General features: G+C 40.5%; 1 protein-coding gene across 19 annotated transcripts in view; it reads right to left on the reverse strand.

Moving 5' to 3' along the window:
• Window positions 1-21,113, reverse strand: part of PCDH15 (protocadherin related 15) — a 738,695-nt gene that overhangs the window by 60,394 nt on the left and 657,188 nt on the right. For all 19 annotated transcript variants that reach the window (XM_067000244.1, XM_067000234.1, XM_067000238.1 and 16 more), the window contains 3 exons: window positions 17,406-17,515; window positions 16,072-16,212; window positions 5,640-5,767 (listed from right to left, as the gene is read on the reverse strand). In XM_067000244.1, coding sequence (XP_066856345.1) covers window positions 5,640-5,767; window positions 16,072-16,212; window positions 17,406-17,515 — 379 coding nt within the window. The remainder of the gene's footprint in view (window positions 1-5,639; window positions 5,768-16,071; window positions 16,213-17,405; window positions 17,516-21,113) is intronic.

Raw genomic sequence — 21,113 nt, forward strand, 5'->3', positions numbered from 1 at the left:
AGGGTATACTTTTACTGAGGACAGCTTTCAGAGTTCAGAAGCTATTTTAAAACTAACTGGATCTTTCCCAGACAATTCAAGAGAAACATGTTCCAGTTGGTCATGAAAGTGACTGTTTCTTCATGGACATTTAGAACTGTTCTCATTGAGTGTATCTTTATCTGCTGAAACTAAAACCTTGCCAGAGTGAAAACTATGGCGTAAAAAAATCCAACACGGCCTATTTTATACTTGGTTGTCCTTGGAGATTACTCACTATTTAACATTGCCAGCAGCCTGTTATTCTGGTGAAGGTAAAGTGATGAGAATACCACTGAAAAGAAAACGTAATTCTGCACCTAAGACTCAGCATCACCCTCTGATATCCTGAACAAAAGTCCTGCAGTACTTTTTTTTTCTCAGATTCTTATGGTACTACAACAGAAATGATGAAGGATTTGTTCACATTTCTCAAAGGCAGATCAAATGCTATCATCCCACTTGACTATAGAGATTTATTTCCTAGATTATTTCCTTGGATTTTTTTCTTGGATTATTTCCAAAATATTTCTTACTAAAACTTATCTACATGTAGCCATACATTTGTCTAAAGAGATATAAATTATTTCAATAAAAAATCAAAAGTTCCAGCTTCAGTCAGTCAAATCATTTTACATTTGACCTGTCAATTGCTTTTTCCAAATATGTTTGAACAGCCTTGAAATTAAGGAAAATCTGCCCTCTCAAAGTAATATTAATTATTCACAGTATTTTCTACAAGAAGGAAAGCCAACTATGTACTTAAAACATAATCCTTCTGCTACTAGTTTTCAGGTATAAATATTTAACATTATTCTACAGCAGAAATGGAAGAAACAACATTTTGGAGGTCTTCCTTACTAACTGCTAGAAATAATGAATTCTAGTTCAGCACGGTTCCTTAGCATAACTGTAATTAGCTGTATCAATGCTCACCCCGCTTCAGAGGATGTGCTTTTCCACACTATTTTTAAGGAAGCTTAAATATAAACTTTTTATCATTTATCGCTTAAACCTCTCTCTCCAAGATCTTTACAGTACATAAAAATTGCACAATTAAGGAAAGAGACATGAGCAATATACCTTGGTTCACATGAGTTGCATTGTTATGATATGAAATCAAAAGATGGATCCACATCTCAGCCTCTGATCAAGTGCTATTTTTCCTTCCAAGCCCCTCTCCACTGAATTGTCATTGTTTCTCTTTTAATACACCCTCCTCTTTTACAGGCTTTGTTTTATCCCCTCCTGTGTACAATTTTTCAAGCATCCCACCTCATTTAGTGAGCCAAACCCTGACAACTGCCTCTACATATTGGCAGCACAATAAATGCCCTTGTACTAAATAATGTCATGAACTACATCAGCCTCATCCACAGATGCAGGAACTCCCTTAGGCTACTCGGAGCATGGCACAAGAGATATAAAAACAGAGCCCTTAGACAGCAATGAGCAAGAGTTGGTATTAAATATATGAGCACACACAGAGAAGCCAATCACAAAGAAAAGGAGGAGCAGACACTTTCAAACAGCTGACCTGCTATCCGTTATCATCCACTACTCATAAAAGCCTTCAACTTCCAGGTTTTCAAGCAAAATCTGTCTCTTACAGATAAAAATCAAGAGAGAAACAAGAGAAGCCAGCAGTTAATCAATACAGTCCCTGTTATACCTCTAGAATATCTACTTTTGTTTAAAACAAGGAAAACACTGGCTCAATTTAGGGTCCCTTCCTTTTTGGTAACTACAATCTTACACTTGAATTGAAAGTTAACACTCTTCTTCCCTCAGGATAATGAAATGGGCAGAAGAAACCAATACAAAAGTTAATGTGACCCCTACACATTTAGTACCTATTTATTGCTGGTATTTCCTTGAAGTACAGGGGAAAACATGGCAAGTTTGGGTCTCAGTGTGAGGGAAGAATCGCACACTTCAGAACATGACTACATGGCATTGCTGAGATAAATAAGATGATTCTCTTCATAATTAGGAAATGTTGGTCCACTGTACCCCAATAAGAGTGATTTCAACCATCTATACTGAACAGGTTTTCCACCCATCAAAACCATGTCTAAAGATCACCAAAGTCGACACTGACAGGAAGAATAAGAACATGCAGATTATTTATCAGTTTCTTTTCACAACAACTCAGATTTCATTAAAAATTAGCAACTATTAGTGAATGCAGAAAGTGAAAGCAAATGGATTTAAAACCCCCACCAAGAGCTTAGTTCCCCCTTTAGAATGGCAATGTGAGTAATTTGTCCAGTACAAGCTCTCTGCATACTTTCCTAACGTTCGTGAAAATTTCAGGTTGGAAAACTACTCATTTAATTCTATTCACCTGAGATCTTCAAGAAGTGACATTCATTTGATTAATACTTCTTAACACTCTAACTGGAATGGGTGTTGTATCTAAATAACAGAACAATTACTTTTTTTTTTTTTTTTAAAGGACAGAAAGTAAGCTAACTGGCACTGAGCATTGCAGATGCTCTGTGCTAGAACAATACATTCCAGCCAGGTTTTCTCCAGCAGGCACTTCTTAACTGCTTCTCATTTCAGTTTAATAAAACACGCGTTTGTGCTTGATGCCATCCACTACTAACATCTTCTGTCTTGTACCTTGTTCTATTTTACCTGTCAGTGACGTCAGGGAGAATTCTGTCACAGATTTTAACCGGAGAGGGTTAGAGACATAAAATTATAATTTCTTTCCTATTTTCCTTGGACTGTCCTTTTCTGTCCTCTGACCTCCTTTTCTGAGTGAAATATTTCTGATGGGTAAAAGCAGATTCCCCCTCTTCACCCCTGAATATCCCTTGCCTGTATGCCTGCTCTATTTTATTCACTCAACCCCTTGACTGACATGCACAAGGATTTATGCCAAAAAAAAAAAGAAATGCATCTTCAAAAAACAGGTAGAATTTCACATTCTGTTAACATTTTGTATGATTACCTCATAACGTACTTTTACACTTGTTCCTTATGTTTCATTTACTTTCATCTACAAAATGTTTCTTTATCTAAATAACTTCGCTGTTCAGTTTTCTTTATCTACTCCAATATCCTTGTGCAGTATTGCATTCTCAGCACTTCTAAAGTTCATGGATTTGACACAGTTTTCTGATTCCTATGTTTGATTATGCCAGAGCTTCAGTTTAAGGTTTGCAGCCAGAAGCAATAATTGACAAAATGTCTGGAGGGAAAAAAAAGATACCAACAAAAGTATTACCTCTACCTCCCAAACTCTGTTCAACTATGGTCTGAGATCACCCTAGCAGCAATACTACCATTATTTCTTTCATTTGGGCATCTACATTTTCCCCTTCATTGAATCACACAGACATCTGGTGACCTTTAGCTATTTCATATAGAGTAGAAATCTGGTGTACCTTGACAGTTCAATACAGAAGATGAAGGAAAAGAAATTTATAAAAGCAAATTTTCCAAATCCTTCTCTGAATGTGTTATTTCCAACATACAATGCTGCTGTCTTATTACTTGCTTTGTAATTTCCTTATTCACATGGAAATAGCTCTTTAAAGTAAAAAAAGGCATTGTACATGCTAAATGACATTTTTGGCTTCATTGAAGTCTGAACTGAGTTTTCACACTCAATGAAGTAGTAGTAGAGAAACGTGCCTTTTCAACATGCCTTCTGGGCTAACCACCCTTTCTAGCTACCAATGCATATCTTGAATCTCCTTGCAGCATAATTCTTCCCTACATCTTCTCAAACGTTCAGTATTGCTCCTTTTTTTTAAACAATCAACGTGCTGCTAATAATACTCCGACAGACATTGCACCAGCTCTGATCTGTAACCCGACCCTACCCGATCCAGTCCCCTGAACTGCCCTACAGGTTGGGCACCAGCCTTTCCAGGAGGTGACGTGTCACACTACCCACCAAACCGCAGGATCCGTGGCACAGCAGAGGGCACAAGGCCAAGTGGCACTAAGACTCCTCCACGTGTCCGCAGATGTCGGGACTAGCAAACACACTCAGCCCTCGCGCCGTCCCAGGGTAGTGTGCAACTTGCCATTCCTCAGCAGCCCCACTTGGGGGGTCCAACCCTACCTGCTGTGGCCTCAAAGACTGCCTGCCTGCAGAAGAAGCTAGGAAGAATGGGCATACAGAGGATTTATGCACTGTGACAAACCCTTCCCTAGTGCACATAGAATCATGGAATCGTTTAGGTTGGAAAAGACCTCTAAGACCATCTAGTCCAACTTTTAACCTAGCACTGCCAAGTCCACCATTAAACCACGTCACTAAGCACCACAGCTACATGTTTCTTGAGAGGCCTCCAGGGATGGCGGCTCAGCCACCTCCCTAGGCAGCCTGTTCCAATACTTCACAACCCTTTTAGTGAAGAAATTTTTCGTAATACCCAACCTAAGGCGCAACTTAAGACCATTTCAGTAAAAATTCCCAGCTATTTACTTGGACTGCTGGATGCATTTCTAGGAAAGACTAATATGGATATTCTGGGGCCAAAAACATGCCTAAGAAAAGCACTGTATAAAAAAAAAATTAAAAAAATACTCTACTACTTCACAACGTTAACAAGTTTTGTCTGTAGAAGCTTCTCACCAATAATCAATGCATTTTCTCACCAATAACCAATGCATTTTCCACGTTTCTGCAACCTCTGAGTTTAATTGGGGAGGACTGCTATGAAAGAGGAAAAAAAAAACAGTGGACAACTTTAATAAGCTCTGATATTCTCTGTTCCATTCCTGGTGCTCTAAATACATCATGAGGTCAACACAGAACTCTTAGCAGGTCATATATCTGTGCCCTTTCATGCATCAGCTAGGATCAGCATCTTGAAAGCTATTCCACTAACACTTAAAGTGAAAAAAGATGCAGGAGGCCTGCTGAGGTAACAAAATACAGGTAGAAGAAACAAGCTGACTTTGAAAGTCAGCCCAGGCTGCCTCTAGCACAAAAGACTGCATCACAAAGCATTTTAAAGAAAACAAATAGCTTTTATTCTAAGCTATTTTTCTGCCTGATGCTAATTACATTCCATATATTACATTTCCTTGAATTTTATTTCATTTTTTTAAACTACAGATAATCTGTTTTACCCACAAATTGTGTCAGAGTGCACAGATATGAAATTGCTTCCCTAACCTGAAACAAAAAACACATTTTACTTTTTAAAGCATAAACATGCTGCTGCCAAAGAAGTCAGAAGAAATTAAGGTTAACACTAGTGTTCAAACCTAAAAGAATCATCTGAACATTAACTTATATAATGATAGCTACAAATCTTCAGATGACGACCACATAAATTCAACAGAAATAACTCCAAGTTCAAAATCAGTCCTGCACCAATAACCACTGGAATACAGTGCTAATGCGTGTAAATCATACACCAGAAAATGGAAACCATCTGACTCATGTTCATCGTCAAATACTGATTTTATTAAAAAAAATACCCTTTCTGTGCTGACTGTATTTAAGAAGTAATCAAAGGGAGTTTACTGCCAGTGTCTGAGTTCAAGCAGTTTTAGAAGAAACACATTCCATAATCTCCTCTGGAAAACCAAAACGTTAAGTATTTTTCTTCTGGAAGTGAGTGCTAATGTAAAAACTGCAGTCTTACCTTAACTTTAAGCACAGAAGAAAACATTTTAGCATCTTCAGAGACACCTCCAATATACATTTTTTTGGTAAAGACAGGCGCGTGGTCATTTTCATCCTTCACTTCAATGAATACCTTGGCTGTATTACCTAAAACAGGGAAAGAAAAGCATACATAGAACATTTGGCAGTCAATCATCATGGCCTATCAAGTTTATACATTTACAGTCCAAACAGATCATGTGGAACAAGTGCACAGAAAACACTGTAAGAATATATAAGAAATAATAGCATACCTTGTATTAGAAGTATGAACTTGAAGGAAATCAAGGGATTTCGTGCTTTTTTGCCCTACCCTTTATTGTTTTTTCATTTGCCATTTTTTTCTGATTCTTGACTTAACTTGAGCTGAAATGTTATCCTTTATAGCAAATGATGCCCATCACCTGCACACCTGCACTTTGCTATTAGGGCTATACGACTTTGCATGCAAGCAAAAGGCTGCCATGGCTTTCTTTAGAAAGAAAGCTAGTTGGGGGGAATATAAGAAAAGAGAATAGTGTACTTCAGTAACAGAGATCCAGGTACATTAAATTCTCACAAGTGTCATAAAGAGGTAACGGCCAGGTGACCATACTGACTAGGTGACCATAACGACCATACTAAGAGCTAAGCTGCAAACAAAAGCTTGCCTTTTCCACTTCATGTGCAACGTGCTTAACATATTTTAATTAGTACTAGCTTCCATGCAAATACTTAATGAGGGGCTCTGCCACAGTGTCTGGAAACTCACACAAGTTCATACAGCAGTGCTGGCAGAAGCACCTGGGTGAACAACACAGTACTTGACACTGCAGGTCAGTGCAACTTTTTCTCTACTTGCCTGTGCCACCGAGCACAACCATCTGACAGGCCTGACCATGCAGTGCTAAGCAGCCTCAGTACCTAATGAATTTACTGTGATAGTCTAGTGTGCGCCTAAGCATGTCTGCATCACAAACTGGACTGGCCCAACGGAGCACAATAAATATTACAGGTTCAACACATCTTCAATGAAAAAAAAAACACCTAATAATCTCTGTTTTATTAAACGGTTACTGATCCACCATGTTAAACAATAAAGACCTCTTTCCTTCTGTAAGGAGTAATGCAAAAATTAAGGACCTGCTGCAAAGAAGATACAACTGTACAGTAATCTATACCAAGATCTCTTTGTCTCTTTCAGAACACAGTATAATCCAGAAAGATTGCTGGAAATGATGATGTCCAGTTCATTAAGAGCACATTTTCAAGTGATAAATTACCTCATTTCAGAGTTGATTTTCCCAACTTGTTTCAGTGCCAGTATAATTTAAATGCTGCACAGGTGCTGTGCTGATCAGAGTTAGCTTCAAAATGCAGTCTTATTTAGAAAGAGCTGAGTGGATATACATTTGGGGGGCAAAAAGATTTATACACAGACTACTTCTTAGGATGGTGAATTCACCAAAAATATTCCATCTGATGGTCCGACTAATGGGAAACTAATGAGGAATTCATAAAAGCAATGGAAATCTGAGAAAACTATTCAAAATGTCATCCAATATATTACTACATAGAGAAAAGAGAAAGGAGGAAGAAAAAGGAAACAACATTTCCTCAGAGGAATAATCAGTTTTTCACCTTGCACGCTGATCTGTACAGGTAAGTTAAAAAACGTGTAGGTACTGTTACTCAAAGCTCCAAGGAAAAATGACTTCATACCAAACTCATGAAACAAAGCCACAATCCAACATTTAAACATCTGAACAGATGTAACGTGGACATAATGATCTATTTGTAATCATGTCTAGTTTGCTTATGTTCATTTTGAAAGAACACTTCTAACCTTGACTGTATTATTTACTACAGTGAAGAAAAATGTCACTCCAAGAGCTATTGTAAGATTCTATGAAAGTCCAATCTCTCTCTTGTTAAACCAGATCCTTAATGTTTCTGGCTGCAATACCAAGTTACAGTTAGAAACTGCAGCCCCGTGGAGAAAAATGAGATTCCCAGGCAAGCTTTTTCATTGCAGCTACACCCTTTAGGGAAGAAGGCAATTTAAGCAGGATTACAGGCAATGTGTGCAAGTGACCTTGCCCTGCAGAGCTAATAAACAGTTATATCAACGGTTGGCACCAGTTTACTGCTGTAGGGAAGAGCCTAATTGCAACATGTTCAGCACCGGTAGGAGTAGGCATTTGCTAACCTGCGCTAGTTCTCTGTAATGCAAATTAAACATCTTTTGCTTAGTGCTCACCATCGACACCATTTCAAGCCAGTTTTGGTGAGGTGGCTTTGCCTCGTGCAAAGTTTGCTTTGCAATTTGCTCAAAAACATTTGTTTAATTTGCTGGTAATTCTCTGAGCTGCCAAAATGCTGATTTGTTCAGCAATGGTTGAAACCTTTGAAAATGAGAAAGTTATTACATTAAGCACAAAGCAAATTAAATACCCTGCTTATTTCCAAACCAGCATTAGCATCATTAATGTTCAATTAAACATATACCTCCGTTTTATCTTACTGCATTTTATACACAGCTTATATTCCACTCGGTGAAGCAGATGGAGGGGAACGCAGAGCCTGTGAACTCCGCACTACCTCATGGTTTTATCCTGTTCCAGCCGGCTGCTGGCTGCAGCGAACGACCAGCAGCCACTTGCAGGGGTTGCCTTATTCCCACATCGAATAAGCCTAGAAGCAACACGCATTAAAATCCCTCATCAGAAACAGCGCCATGCCTATGAAGGGCATGCCAGACCCTTTGCAGCAGGGATTTCCCCAGCTGCTCTGCTTGACTCAGTCGGATATCGCCCGCACAGGGGGTTCTGATGCCCAGAGACAGGGCCCGGTGCTCCTGCGTCTGCCACCCCTGCACCTCCAGTGCCCAGCCCGAGTGAGAAGGGCACCAGCAGCGCGTGCTCCCACAGTCTGGGCACAGCACTAGACTCTTCTTTTCCCTCATGTTTGTATTTAGTGCTTGTACTGAACAATGTGTGCGCGGGGATCGGTCTCTCTCTTCTGTTACACGAAGGATGGCAGCAGCACCTGCTATATAATGCGCACCGTTATTTATTGGTACTCTCGCAGGAAGGACAGCCAACACCATATGACACCCATCTTTGCACTCACCTTTCAGAGGGAAAGCTTTTCATCCCCATGCGTGCCAATCCTTGCTGCTCTGTTATTCTAGATTTGGAACTCAGCTCTCACTAAATTATTTTTCTGGATTCTGAGAGTTGAAACCCAAATTTACTTCTCCATGTTAATTCTTGCAAATTGGCACTCCTTGTGATTGCCTCATGCAATCAAACTGTAATTATGCCAGCCAGGTGACAGAAGGAAGCATTTCACCCTGGACAAAGCATCACAAAACTGCCATGGTGGCCAAAGGATGAAGAGAGAAGAAATTGGAGTGCTACAGTTGCCTTCCTTCCTTCAGCTGTAAAGAAAATGCTTCTCTACACACTAAATATGCAGTCAGTATTTGATAAGCAAACAGCTTCTTCTACGTCATGCTTTCACCAGTGGTACTACACTTGTCTTCCACAATATGCCAAAACGGCCATTGATACAGCTGCTCTTCATACATCGCTAATTTTAACAGAGAACATCTGCATCTTGCTTAAGCAGTGGCTGCTGGTTCTGCAGGCAGTAACAGCACATTCTTCTCTTTTAGAAGTTCATTTTAATCAAACTGGGAATGAGAATGTGATTGGACAGGGCTCTATAATACTTTGCTTTACTACCATCTTACAAGTCTGTCAAGCAGACTTTGCACTTTGGCAGGTGAAATGAACTGAACTGCAGCTGTGCTCAATCTCGCCTTACTAAATTTGGCAGAACCGAATAGAAATCAGCACCAATTTTTGTTTTCAATGGGATTTTCATCTAAATCAGCATGTACCCATTAAGCCTGGAGAAACTCTCATGGTGTAGCCGATCAAGAACACTGCAAAGAGATCAGCGAGACTCTGACGAGACATAAACAGCGACATATTTGGAATAGCACTGATCTAAGGGCTGATTTAAAGAAATGTAAAACTTTTTTTCTTTTTCTTCTCCTGAATAATCAATTGAAAGGGAGCTCACATTTTATGCGGTTTCTCTAGAATACATTTCTTTGTGGCTCAGAGATAATTGAAGTCCATCTCAGTGGCTTTCAGGGAAACTACCCCCAGAGGTGTGTGGCAGAGAAGGCAGATTTGCAGCCCTTCAGGCTCTGCAACATATTTTGCCCATCTGTCACAACTCCTACATTTGCAGATAAGCATGGCAGCCAACTTGTAAAACACCACCAGCATGAACTTTACAACACATTCGAAAATAAAAATGCAAGGCTATTTGAAAAGACAATAAATAATACAGGGATACAGAATTCATTTTCATATTTTTAACTTAGCAAAACTATCATTCCCAATTATTGCGGAGCAGTTGCAGAATTGCAGTTACAAAACTAGATTTGTTTCTTTTCTCTTTATGATTCCCAAAGGTTTCTTTTGTGATTAGAAAACCAAAAGCATGACAGGAGAAAGAACTGTTCTCCATTTACTCTCCAACACCCACGGCAAAGCACTGCCTCCCAGCCAGGATTACAGTACCAGTGTGACAACAGAAATGACCCCCCCCCCCCCCCCCCCCCCCCCCCCGTCCCGGGCAGCGCCTCTGCATACCTGTGGGGAATCAGCCTGCACCACTTCCTGCTTGGGGCTGGGCCCAAGGCACAAGATTGTTCTAACTGAATGAATAAAACATGTAAATATTAAAACAAAAGGTGCATTTTCTCTTAAAAATCTTTTAATGCCAAAATAAAACCCATCTTTACCAAGATGGCAAATTCACTCCTGTAGTACTCAGCACACCTGACTGACGTGAAAGCTATGTGGAAGAGCATTCCTCCCCCCCAGCTGGTCTAACACTCCTGAGGAATTTTACCTCTTCACTTCCTTGGTTCTACTCCTAAGTTGATGTTTAATAACAATTCATGCTACTCTGAATTCTGTAGCACCCCTGCTGCAGAAAGGAGAAATATCTTGTTTCAGTTCTCCCTTATACCTGCAGCAGACTGCCTGCAGACACAAAGCGGGCACTCGCAATTCCTGAAAAGGACATGTGCTTATCAAGACAGTGCAAGCACGACTGTAGAAACGACAAATTTTGTTTGCTATGGTTTTCATTTCTTGTTAATTCCCCCTCAAATATGGTAAAACCATCACATGGTTCTGTAATTATTATGGCATCTCTAGGAATTTTTGATGCTTATTTGCTGCTCGTCCTCACCCTACTAACTGGGACCAATTGAGTCAAAAGAGTACAGGCAGAAATAAAAAGGGGATGTGGGAGAGATTACAGTGACACTACAAAGGCTGCCAGAAGTTTCCAAATGAAGATGCAGGTGACAAGATCAAGGATGCAGGGTAGAGCTCCACCACATGTACAAGTCCATGACACGAGAAACCCATGTTTTCGCTGCCATCATGAGAACACTGCTTACTGGGGAGGCACAAGTTTTAGAGACAACCAAAGCAGGAAAAGATAAAACCTACAGAAGAGCAGCCTGCAGCCAAAACTACTCCCTTCTGGTCTCCCTCTCAATATCGGGTTAAGCAAGAAGCAGTTGACACAGGTAACTTGTAACGAAGACAAGCGTTCCAGGCAGCACTGTGCCAGCTGGTAATACCTTCACCTCTGAAGGCCTAATTTTGAAACAATCTGTTTGCATCCACGTTCATTTGCAGGCACGCACTGGAACAGCCTGGAGGTACTTCGCTGCACAGCCACGGAGGACGGGTGAAGCTGTGCACAGACAGCAGCGGTAACTCAAGATAAGAGAGCAAATGACACATGTGCAGACTTGGGGAATGAAAAGAGGCACTTTTCTCAGATGCTGGAAACTGAACAGTGGAAAACATGAGGCTGCATCCTCTGTTTCTGTTCCCTGAAGGATTTGCGAGGCCCTTTTGCCCATAGTGTTCAAAAGCAAGTGTATTCTGGCTCTGTTGCGTGGCTCTTCTCTCCTGATCAAAGTGGGAAACCCTGTCGTCTCCCATCACGGTACATGTTTTATTTGTCTGGCACAGAGACCAGAAGCTCACAAATACTTTGATTCTTAAAACTGGGACCAGGACTACTTCAGTGGTAAAACCTCCTTGTCTTTACTGGTCTCCACTGCTCCTCCTTACTGTGTTTGGGCAGCACTTCCTCTTCACTCGTCACACTGGCTTCCCCTGTCCCATCTCCGCCTGCCCTTCTTCCTTGCCACAGTTATTGTTCTGACCCCTTTCATCCTGGGTATCAAACTTCAGGACAGTGAGATGCTGATGAAAACCTTGCAAACTGCTGGCTGCTCATATGAGAAAAAAATATGATGTTTTGCCTGTTCTTGTTCAAGAAGTACTTTTGGTTTAGTAAGTGATTAATTGCACTGATACATTCCCTTCATCTCACTCCTTCTGGGAGGAAGGAGCTGCTCGCTCTGTGATTGATCACAAAGCAGCACCTTCAAATTGCAGAACACGTCCCGCCACACACGGCCCTGTGATGTTCCCTTTATGTAACTGTTTTTCTGTTTCTAATCTTATCCAGTGAGGGGGAACCGAAAGCTTCAAGTTGGAAGCTAATGATCACTATCCTAATTTGTCCTACAGTATACCACTAGCCTGTGGTTTATTGTGATAGGCAATCTAAGCAGCAAAGAGCTGAGACAAAAAAAAAAAAAAAGCCCTGCTGCTAAATTCAACTGAAATGGAGAAATCCATTAATAGTTGAGGTCATTCAGGGTTCAGCATCATCAGATGCCAATTCCTCGGGCCAGAATTCCAACCTTTTAACTTCACTATCATCATCAGAACTGATGTTTCTTCTATTCAAATGAAGTATAAATGCACTGTAATTTCACTTACAAAGTTTCAGTGAAAGTAACTCATTTTAGGAGTTCAATTTCACTGAATCTAAGAGTATGATTTTGCATGATTTAGCATCGTATTCTAAAAAGCCAGTTTAAATCACCAATTTTATTTTCTCCTACTCCAAAGGACATCTCAATTTACTTTCTCTCCTCATTTATTTATTCAGTTATTACTACACTATCAGTTGGCACTATCACTGAAGGACAACCTTAGTTATGCTTAATGCATATCATCCACTTTTCCATTGCAGAGATGATCACCCAAACTCCTTTTATATAGTAATGTAGTTAAAAACAATTTGGTAACAAGCTTCTGAGTTCTGTAAAATTTGGCACTGTTTTGTAGCTGAGCATCAGTGCTGGCTCCAGAAGGGCTCTCCACTGCAGCTCCAGAGGAGGTGGTGCATTATACTTCAATGTCACATAATTCTAGAGATGTGCATTCAAAGTGACCTATCTCCAGAGAGGTTCATCATTTCACTGTCACCAAAGTCCACGTTGGTGCATTAATTGCATCTCATCTACTTCCGCTCCAGTTCATCAATTCTGTGCCCCAGAATTTTGAAGTACTGTATAACCTGATTACCTCTTATCAGGAAAGGAAAAGGTGCTGAGAAAATAGAAAGGCATACATCATACAAATGTAGGAATCAAACCATGAGGTCAAGGAGTCTCTATTACAAAGACCTAAGTGATTTAGTAAGCCAGCTACTTGTGAAGTATTTTACAAATACTATCAAATTCCTTAGCTATCCAGCACAGTGCATATTGGAAACTTAATATATGCTATACACCTGTGGGTATCCACACATACACAACGTGCTTATGTCTTTGTTTAAACTGGAGTTTAACCGCCAGTCATTATCAGGTGTCCGTGAACCAAATAACGCAGCCAGCAATTTTCCAAACTCCTGTAGAGCCGGGAGAGCTGCTCTAGCGCAGACTCCGGATGGGAGGAGGGACACAGAGGCCAGCTCTTCCCTGACCAGCAAGGCTGGTCTAAAAAGCAGAGGCCTGCCCGAAGACCTCTGCCAGAACCTGCCGGCTCCCCTGCCCGTTCGTCCATGTGAGATAGAGACCTGCAGAAAGCTGGACGCTGCACAGAAGGCCTTACCTCCTCGCTGTGCACGGCCTGGCTGCATTTTACAGAAACACAACCTTAACCAGACCTCTCCCAGACACAAAGAAATGAAGTCAGCTGGCACTGGCTCTCTTTTTCCTTCTCCAGATACATTAGTGGCGGTGGATGTAACAGCACACAGAGCCTTCCATTGCTGTTAATGTGATTCAGCTTCTGACCATTGAATAATCCCTACGTTTTATGCCACAGACACAATTCTCTGTTACGAAGAACAAATACCTATGATAATACACTCTCATTTTCCAAAAATCTTCTTCTGCTTACAAGGGTAGTATTGGAAAGTCTGACAAAGGTATTTTAATGGAAATCCCCTGTACAATCTCTCAGGTTATAGTCTATTACCACAATTTTATGGCATATTCGCAAATATTTATTAACCTCTGTGACTTTAAGAACTTTTAAAATCTGCAAGAAAGTTTCCATTGGGTACCAATTTCAGTATTGCAAACAGATATTACAGTAGTACATTTATATTGCTTGAAGAAAAAGAATTGCACTCTATTTTAAATTTTATCCTTAAAAATCTGAATTATAATCTCTAATCTGTACACTGTACTCCTATGAACGTGCACCAAACTGGCACAGAAGTAAGCTGGACATGGCTTTCCTAATATGCGTGGCTATTACTGTATTCATTACTACAATAATTACAAGACTAATTACAGAGTAGGACATCAGAATCAGTTAAGCGTGGCCCTTCCTTTGCAACTCACTGACTGTTAACTCTGCGGATCACCACCCGTGGCATGGGAAACACCATTTGTCATGGGACCACTTTGCCACCTCTGACAATGATGGGGTGGCACTGTGGCCCTCTTCTTGCCAAAACTGCTGACACAGGTCACTTCTGCCTTCAGTGAGGGAGGAAGAGATCACACTGTGCTTGAGCCATGACTTGCCTGGTGCTGCCTCTGAGGGCAGACAGCAAGGTGACCGTCTACCGTCAGTGACTCCTGGGGAGTCCTCAGCTCACGTGAGGGGGAATGCAATGAGATGGTACTACAGCATCTCTTGGGCAGATGTTTATAAATGAAAGAAGCTGAAGTTTTCCCTTCAACCTCGTATTTCCATGGGTTGTTCGTGGTCAGGATGAGCCTGCATTTTTTTTTCTCCCCCTAATGCTAAAGATTTATTCTGTTATTAACATGGGTGGAAGTGCAGAGGAAAAATAAGCTGCAGCCACCTGTGACAAATCTGACCCATAGCTCATACTGGAATAACTTTGACTGCAAAACTAATGACTTGAAATAAACTGACAATCAATTTTGAATGAAAGGAGAAGGTAATATTTTCACAGCCTTTAAATAATGTTCCGTTCCTCACTGCCCTAGAGGAGTTTCTCTGTTCGACATTCCCACACCCTGGGCTTATTGCCATCAAGTCCATGATGCTTCTTAGCTAGAGACACACACAGATCAAAAAATACAGCAACTAGGCAAATATTACTCATGTAAAAGACTGTAATATTAAAATACTTTTTTGGGTACAATGCGAGTATTACCGTTTTTTAATTAGGGCTCAAATGTGGCTTAAATAGGAAGGTGTAAAAGATGGAATGGGACACTAAGTGAGACAAATGTTCAAAAGCCTGACTGCCCAGACCTTCTCCTTACAGGAAGCACAATAAAAACACCAAAAGACCTTTCAAAGTAATTTTATTAGAACAAGAAAACCATTAAAGAGGGGGAAAAATCCCTCCCAATGACAGAGCCAAAATAGAACAATTTGTAAGCAAAACTCTTTTGTGCCTAGAGATACTGCACGGAAACCTCCTGTCACAGCCCATCCTTTCCTCCAGTTTGCTCTCAGTCACTTGCAATAACCTCCACACAGACCCTCAGGGGTGCTTAGGGTGCCTTTTTCTTCCTGTCTGCCTTGCTGTTTATCTGCCCCACAATCCTCTTTGTAGAGTCCTAACCCTTGCTGCTTCCCATTGCTCCCCGGTGCCTTGTGCTCAGTTCCTTCAGAATTTACCCATCCCCATGGATACAAGCTCCCAGCTGCAGGGAGAAGAGTTTGTATCTGTGCTGCAAAAGGTATTTATGAAAAACCATTGTGTTCCATCACAGAAAACCTTAATTACACTGAAAACATGTGGTTTGCATCCTCAGCTCTCTGTTCATATACAAACGAGTTGTGTCTGGATCATTGAGAGCCCTGTGTAACACAGATATTATTTGTGAGGACTTAGCCCAAGACTCATCAGCTCCATGCGTGGAGGGCAAGCACAGAGCTCCATTAATGCACATGCTGCCTTTTCCATACCATCGTCACCACTGTATTTCTGAGAACACAACACTAGCTAGAGTTCAGTTATCAATATTCTCAAAAAATAAGAACAAATATATTAAAAAGATATTCAACAGTAAGGATTTTAAAACTTACTTTTGGAAGGGACACGCAGATTGGATCGTACCACTTGTAATGAGTCTGCTTGAACTCGAAGTTCGTAACTTTTTACACTTTCGTAATCCAGAGACTTTTTAACTGAGATCACACCCGTTCTGTTATTAATAGCAAACACATCTGAAATCCAGCAAAAAACAGAAGCAACCTTTTAAGACCTATAAACATTTTTTTAGACAAAACATTTCTATTTCATGATGTCACTATTCTCTGACACCACCCTCAGAAATTCATCCTCATCCCTCCTGCCTCAGGATTCTAAAATCCCATGTAAGCCCTCTTAGAAGCTATTTTCAAATGAGCACAGCACCTGAATCTGAACCTGGTACTAGAGTAACCAACTTGAGGAAATGCTGGCAAGAGCAGACGACAAATGTCCAACTGCCACAAAAATGAGGATGGGAGGGGAGTTTTTCCACATCTCTCCAAACAATTTACAGCGTAATTTAGCTTAGGGATTTTGAGGTGGACCATGGACAGTAACTGAGAAGGATGCAAACAGTAGGAAAAATGGTGGTGTTTTTTTTTTTTTTTAATATCCTGCTCTAATCTAACACTTGTGGATACTGTATGGTAGAAGTCTTCAATGTTTTCAAAAAGATTTATCGGTAAAACCAAATCCATTCCTATTTTCGTTTCGATATGCCACAGATTCATATCATATGGCACTGATGTAAATTTTCACATCAATGAAAATTTGTTTTTTTAACTTTCATTGTATTCTGCTGACAAATTGGAGGAAGAGAAGTGAATTTGGCTAGGTTATGAGAATGGCCAGCAAAAAGAATGAGCCAAGTTTCACAGTGCAAGTCATAAGTCAAGTCAGGGCCTCCTTCAAATCGTAGTCCTGCTTTCTTCTGCAAGTTTATCAACTCCTTACTTCAAACCATCAGTTCAAAGAAATGGTCAAACATATGCTTTTCTCCATTTAGGTGCTACAGATAGCACGCTAGAGTTAGGGTATATATATTTCCCTGTGGAGAAGACGCACGTCAGAGAAGGATACAATTTTACAGTATTTATAAAGAGATGTATGGTGTAAGGGTACAAAACCTCCCAATACAGAAAGCTAAGTGCAAGCTTTATCTAAAGCAAATTTGCAACCTTTTAAAGAGCAAAGTCTTCTCCTGCACATGTATTTGTATATGGCTGATCTTGAGAGGTTTGACAACAGTAACGGGAACAGTCCCTCCTGCTTGTACAGTCGAGGTGGCATTACACTTCAGCAGCTTTATTTATCACTGTTTCTTGAAAACATCAGATGCATGCACTGTGCCCAGTATGCTCACTAAGACCAAAATATTAGTACTTACCTTCTTCATTTCCTGAAACAATTGAATATACAATAGTCTGGTTCAAGGCAGCTGCCATTACAACTGCGACCACAGTTCCTTTTGGTGCGCTTTCACTCACTGGTGGGGGTCTGCAGAATGGAACAAAAGTATTTGGGTTATCTCCCCATTGCCTGACCATCAGAGTACTGATAAACCTACTCTTTAGGTTAGCAGTTGCATCCATCCATCACACTGCCAAAGCAGGATGATCTTTTATTAAGGAAAAACATATCAAATTGCAAACGCAAAAAAAACCAAAAACAAAAACAACAACAAAAAAAAGGAAGTGTAACTGACAAGAGGTGACCATATATAGATAAAACAGTCCTTTGATAATGAGAAATGGAAATCCTGGAAATAATGAGTGGAAACTAAAGAGGAACACAAGAACCATCATGCACTGACAAACTGCAACTAAAATTTGTATCATAACAAGTCTGTTTTAACACTCACCTGTACCTAAAGTGTAAAAAAACCCGTACGCTAACCGAAATGCATGCAGGAAAATTTCTAAATGGATAACCCTCTTTAGAATTTAAACAACATTGAAAAGCCACCTCCAAAGGATTTTCCACTCTTCAGAAAGATCTGGAAGTTGTTCTGCTAACCCATTTTTGTCATAAAAGTCAAGATACTTTTTAGGAAATTAACTGCCATCCAAGAATACATACACATCTTTTAATCATTTAGAAAATTGTTTCTGATTCAATGAGCACTGATGTATAGGAAAAAAAGAAAAAAGGATTACACCACTAATGTGTATCTCGTCCTCTTCATACCCTCCAAACACTGAAAAATGAGTGACTCATGCTGTATAAAAATGAGTTTCCTCCTGAAAACCAACAGTTACTTACCTCTCTCTCTCCTGTTGTTTAAATGCTATTTCCTTGGAAAATGCAGTAACACCTTGAGATGCTCTCTCCTCAAGGAAACCACAACTACTTCCAAATGAAAATGGAGGTTGTGCTAACGAATTTTAAAACAGCAGGTGTATTTCAGTTTTGTACTCATCTCCAGAATTTTGGACAGAATCTATGCCTTCCCTAGATTCAGGGAATATTTTATGCATCCCCTCTTTCATCCTCTTCCAGTATTCTTCAAACACTCCACCCCACCACACACTTTCCCATTCCACAGGCAGAAAGTTGGATTCCCAGTTTGCAATCTTAATTATTGAAACCAGATCTGCATTTCTCCTTCACACACCAAGAGATCAAACAGTCTGCCTTTGATTACAGACTTCTTCATTGGGATGAATCACCACAAACACAGCACAGGCCCTGTTTCTAACACGACTGGTCCTTACACCACCCATAAAATGTCAAAGGCAAACCTTACCCATGACCCACAGGGCTGTGACGTACTCTTACTTCCCTTGTTGCCACTTCTTCCAATCGCTTTATCTGCTTCTTTTTTTTTTTTTTTTTTTTTTTTTTTTTTTATCACTGTAGAAAGCCCGGTCCTTCTTAAACTAAACCATGGTGAGTTATCAGTTCTTCAGAGGAGCCCTAGGCCTTCCAGTACACAAATAAAGGGGGAAAATACTTTTCTAAGCTGAACAACGCTGTACTGAAACATGAGCCTTGATTCTTTTGCAGAGTAACACCACGGTAAGCTCACTTGTACCTGAATACACATGCACAGCAGTACATACACATGGCACATCACCCTGGCTCTGATTCTTCTGCCTCAAACATGTTATCAGCAGTAGAATTAAATTATTAAATTCATGATTGCTATTTAATTGATTAAGCTACAAAACTAGTGTTACACGATGTTTATTAACATGCATTTTACAAATGCAAACGTTAATCTTCGAGACAGAAAAAAGGCTGTCAAATCTGAACACATTTCACGCTGTAGCTCTTTTGATGAGGCCAGTGAGAAAAAAAGATCCATTTTATGTTGCATTACATATTCTTTTGTTTTCTTTCTCTTTTAAGGCACATGATTTGAACAAAAACCTTATTGACTGTATATTCAAAACCTGCATTTCATCTGAAGCACGCTTTCAGCCTATTCTTTTAATGCAAATGGCCTTGTAACCTCCCCTCTGACACAGCTGAATTCAATGAATTGACAAATCAATATCAATTAGAAAGAGGCTTTTGTGTTTGCTATGAGAGGTCATAGAGAGAGTGGACAGAAAACCACCACAGTAATGGCATTGATTTAATTTCCCTGATTTAACTAAGGTGATCAAGTTCAAAGGGAGCAATACATCAGTGGAATTAAAACATACAGCTGGTCTCTTAACATTTTGCTGAAATGTAGAGAAGCGAAGCAGTAAAAGACAAAGGTATACAACTGACAATATACTGTTCTTTATCCTGTACTACAAGCTCTAATAAGCTTTCTTTGGGAATAAGCTCATTATTTTCCAATTTTTGAATGACTAAGATCTATAACAGTGATTTGTGTGTGTGTAAGTAGTAGACATACCATTAGAAGCTATTTTAGGCAACAGGCAAGGACATTTTGAGGCAATAATTTTGCATTACTGAATGTTAAAGGCTGGTTATTTTTGAGAGAAGACCTGACAGCAGCAAGGCAGCTTGATCCAGTCCAAGCCACCCAGACCAGGCTTAGAAAGCAGTGGCAGTGAACAGGGATGATGCTGCTGGGGCGAGCGCACACAACGAGGATTCAGAGCCTCTGAAGGTATTTGTGTCTGATAATGCCTGCAACACCTCGTTGAGCCTCTGAGCTCAGCTGCAAGCAGAGTCATTACCCTGCCAGCCATGGGCTCTGACCGCATGCAACCACAGGTCTCTGTCACTGTCACTTCCGTGGGACTGGCTCCTCCATGGGACTGGCACATCACTGCCCTCCAGTCCGATTCTGGTCTATTTGAAACATTTTAAATGAAACAGCCACTTCCTGAGCTTCCAGCAAAACACATTCTCAAATACATGGTTTCTAATACCCCCTCCCCCCCCCCTTACTTACTTGCACAGGCAGCCACGCACATGCAATCACTCCAGAAGGCCCTGTGCATTAACATGACTTGCACGTGAGAAATCTTTGGGTGAAATGAGATAAAGAGCAATTAATGCGCTCTTAGCCACCTCAGCTACAACTCAGTCCACCCGTGGTCTTAATCTTTCATCCTGAACACAACTGGTCTTAATCTTTGATCCTTTGCACGACTGTCTTTTAACACTGGCAAAATAAATTTATTTCTGTACCAACAGTTCATTTACTCACGGTATTTTTCTGTAACCGTCACAGCAATGTGCAATTTGGCCAATACTCGCTGGAATGCTTTCACAGAAACAATAAATACTGCTGTCTCGTTAGCATCCAGGATGGGATGGTCCCCAGGAGCAACCCCAGCACTGGGGCGCAATGGAAACCCCGGAGGATCCCCAGCCTCGGTGCGAAGCCACCCCACCTGCCCAAGCCCTTCCTAACAAGCCGTGGTAGGAGAAGAGGGTCCCAAAGCAGCAAAGTATAAAAAGGAACAGCTTCAACTGCTTTGTGCCACGCTGAGATAAGGCTGGTATCCGGCAGCCTCGGATTTGGGAAAAATAATATGCTTTCAAATGGATCTAAAACTGACATTCAGTAATACGCCTTCTGTCCTACTCTTTGGATTTAGCTCCCCCAAAGAAGTTTAAGAATCGCCTGTATTTCTCTCTTTGAGACCTCTACTGTATTGCTTACTGCCTTCATGCCATAAACTGT

This window comes from Anser cygnoides, chromosome 7 (assembly GCF_040182565.1).
Source record: "Anser cygnoides isolate HZ-2024a breed goose chromosome 7, Taihu_goose_T2T_genome, whole genome shotgun sequence".
Lineage (NCBI taxonomy): Eukaryota > Metazoa > Chordata > Aves > Anseriformes > Anatidae > Anser > Anser cygnoides.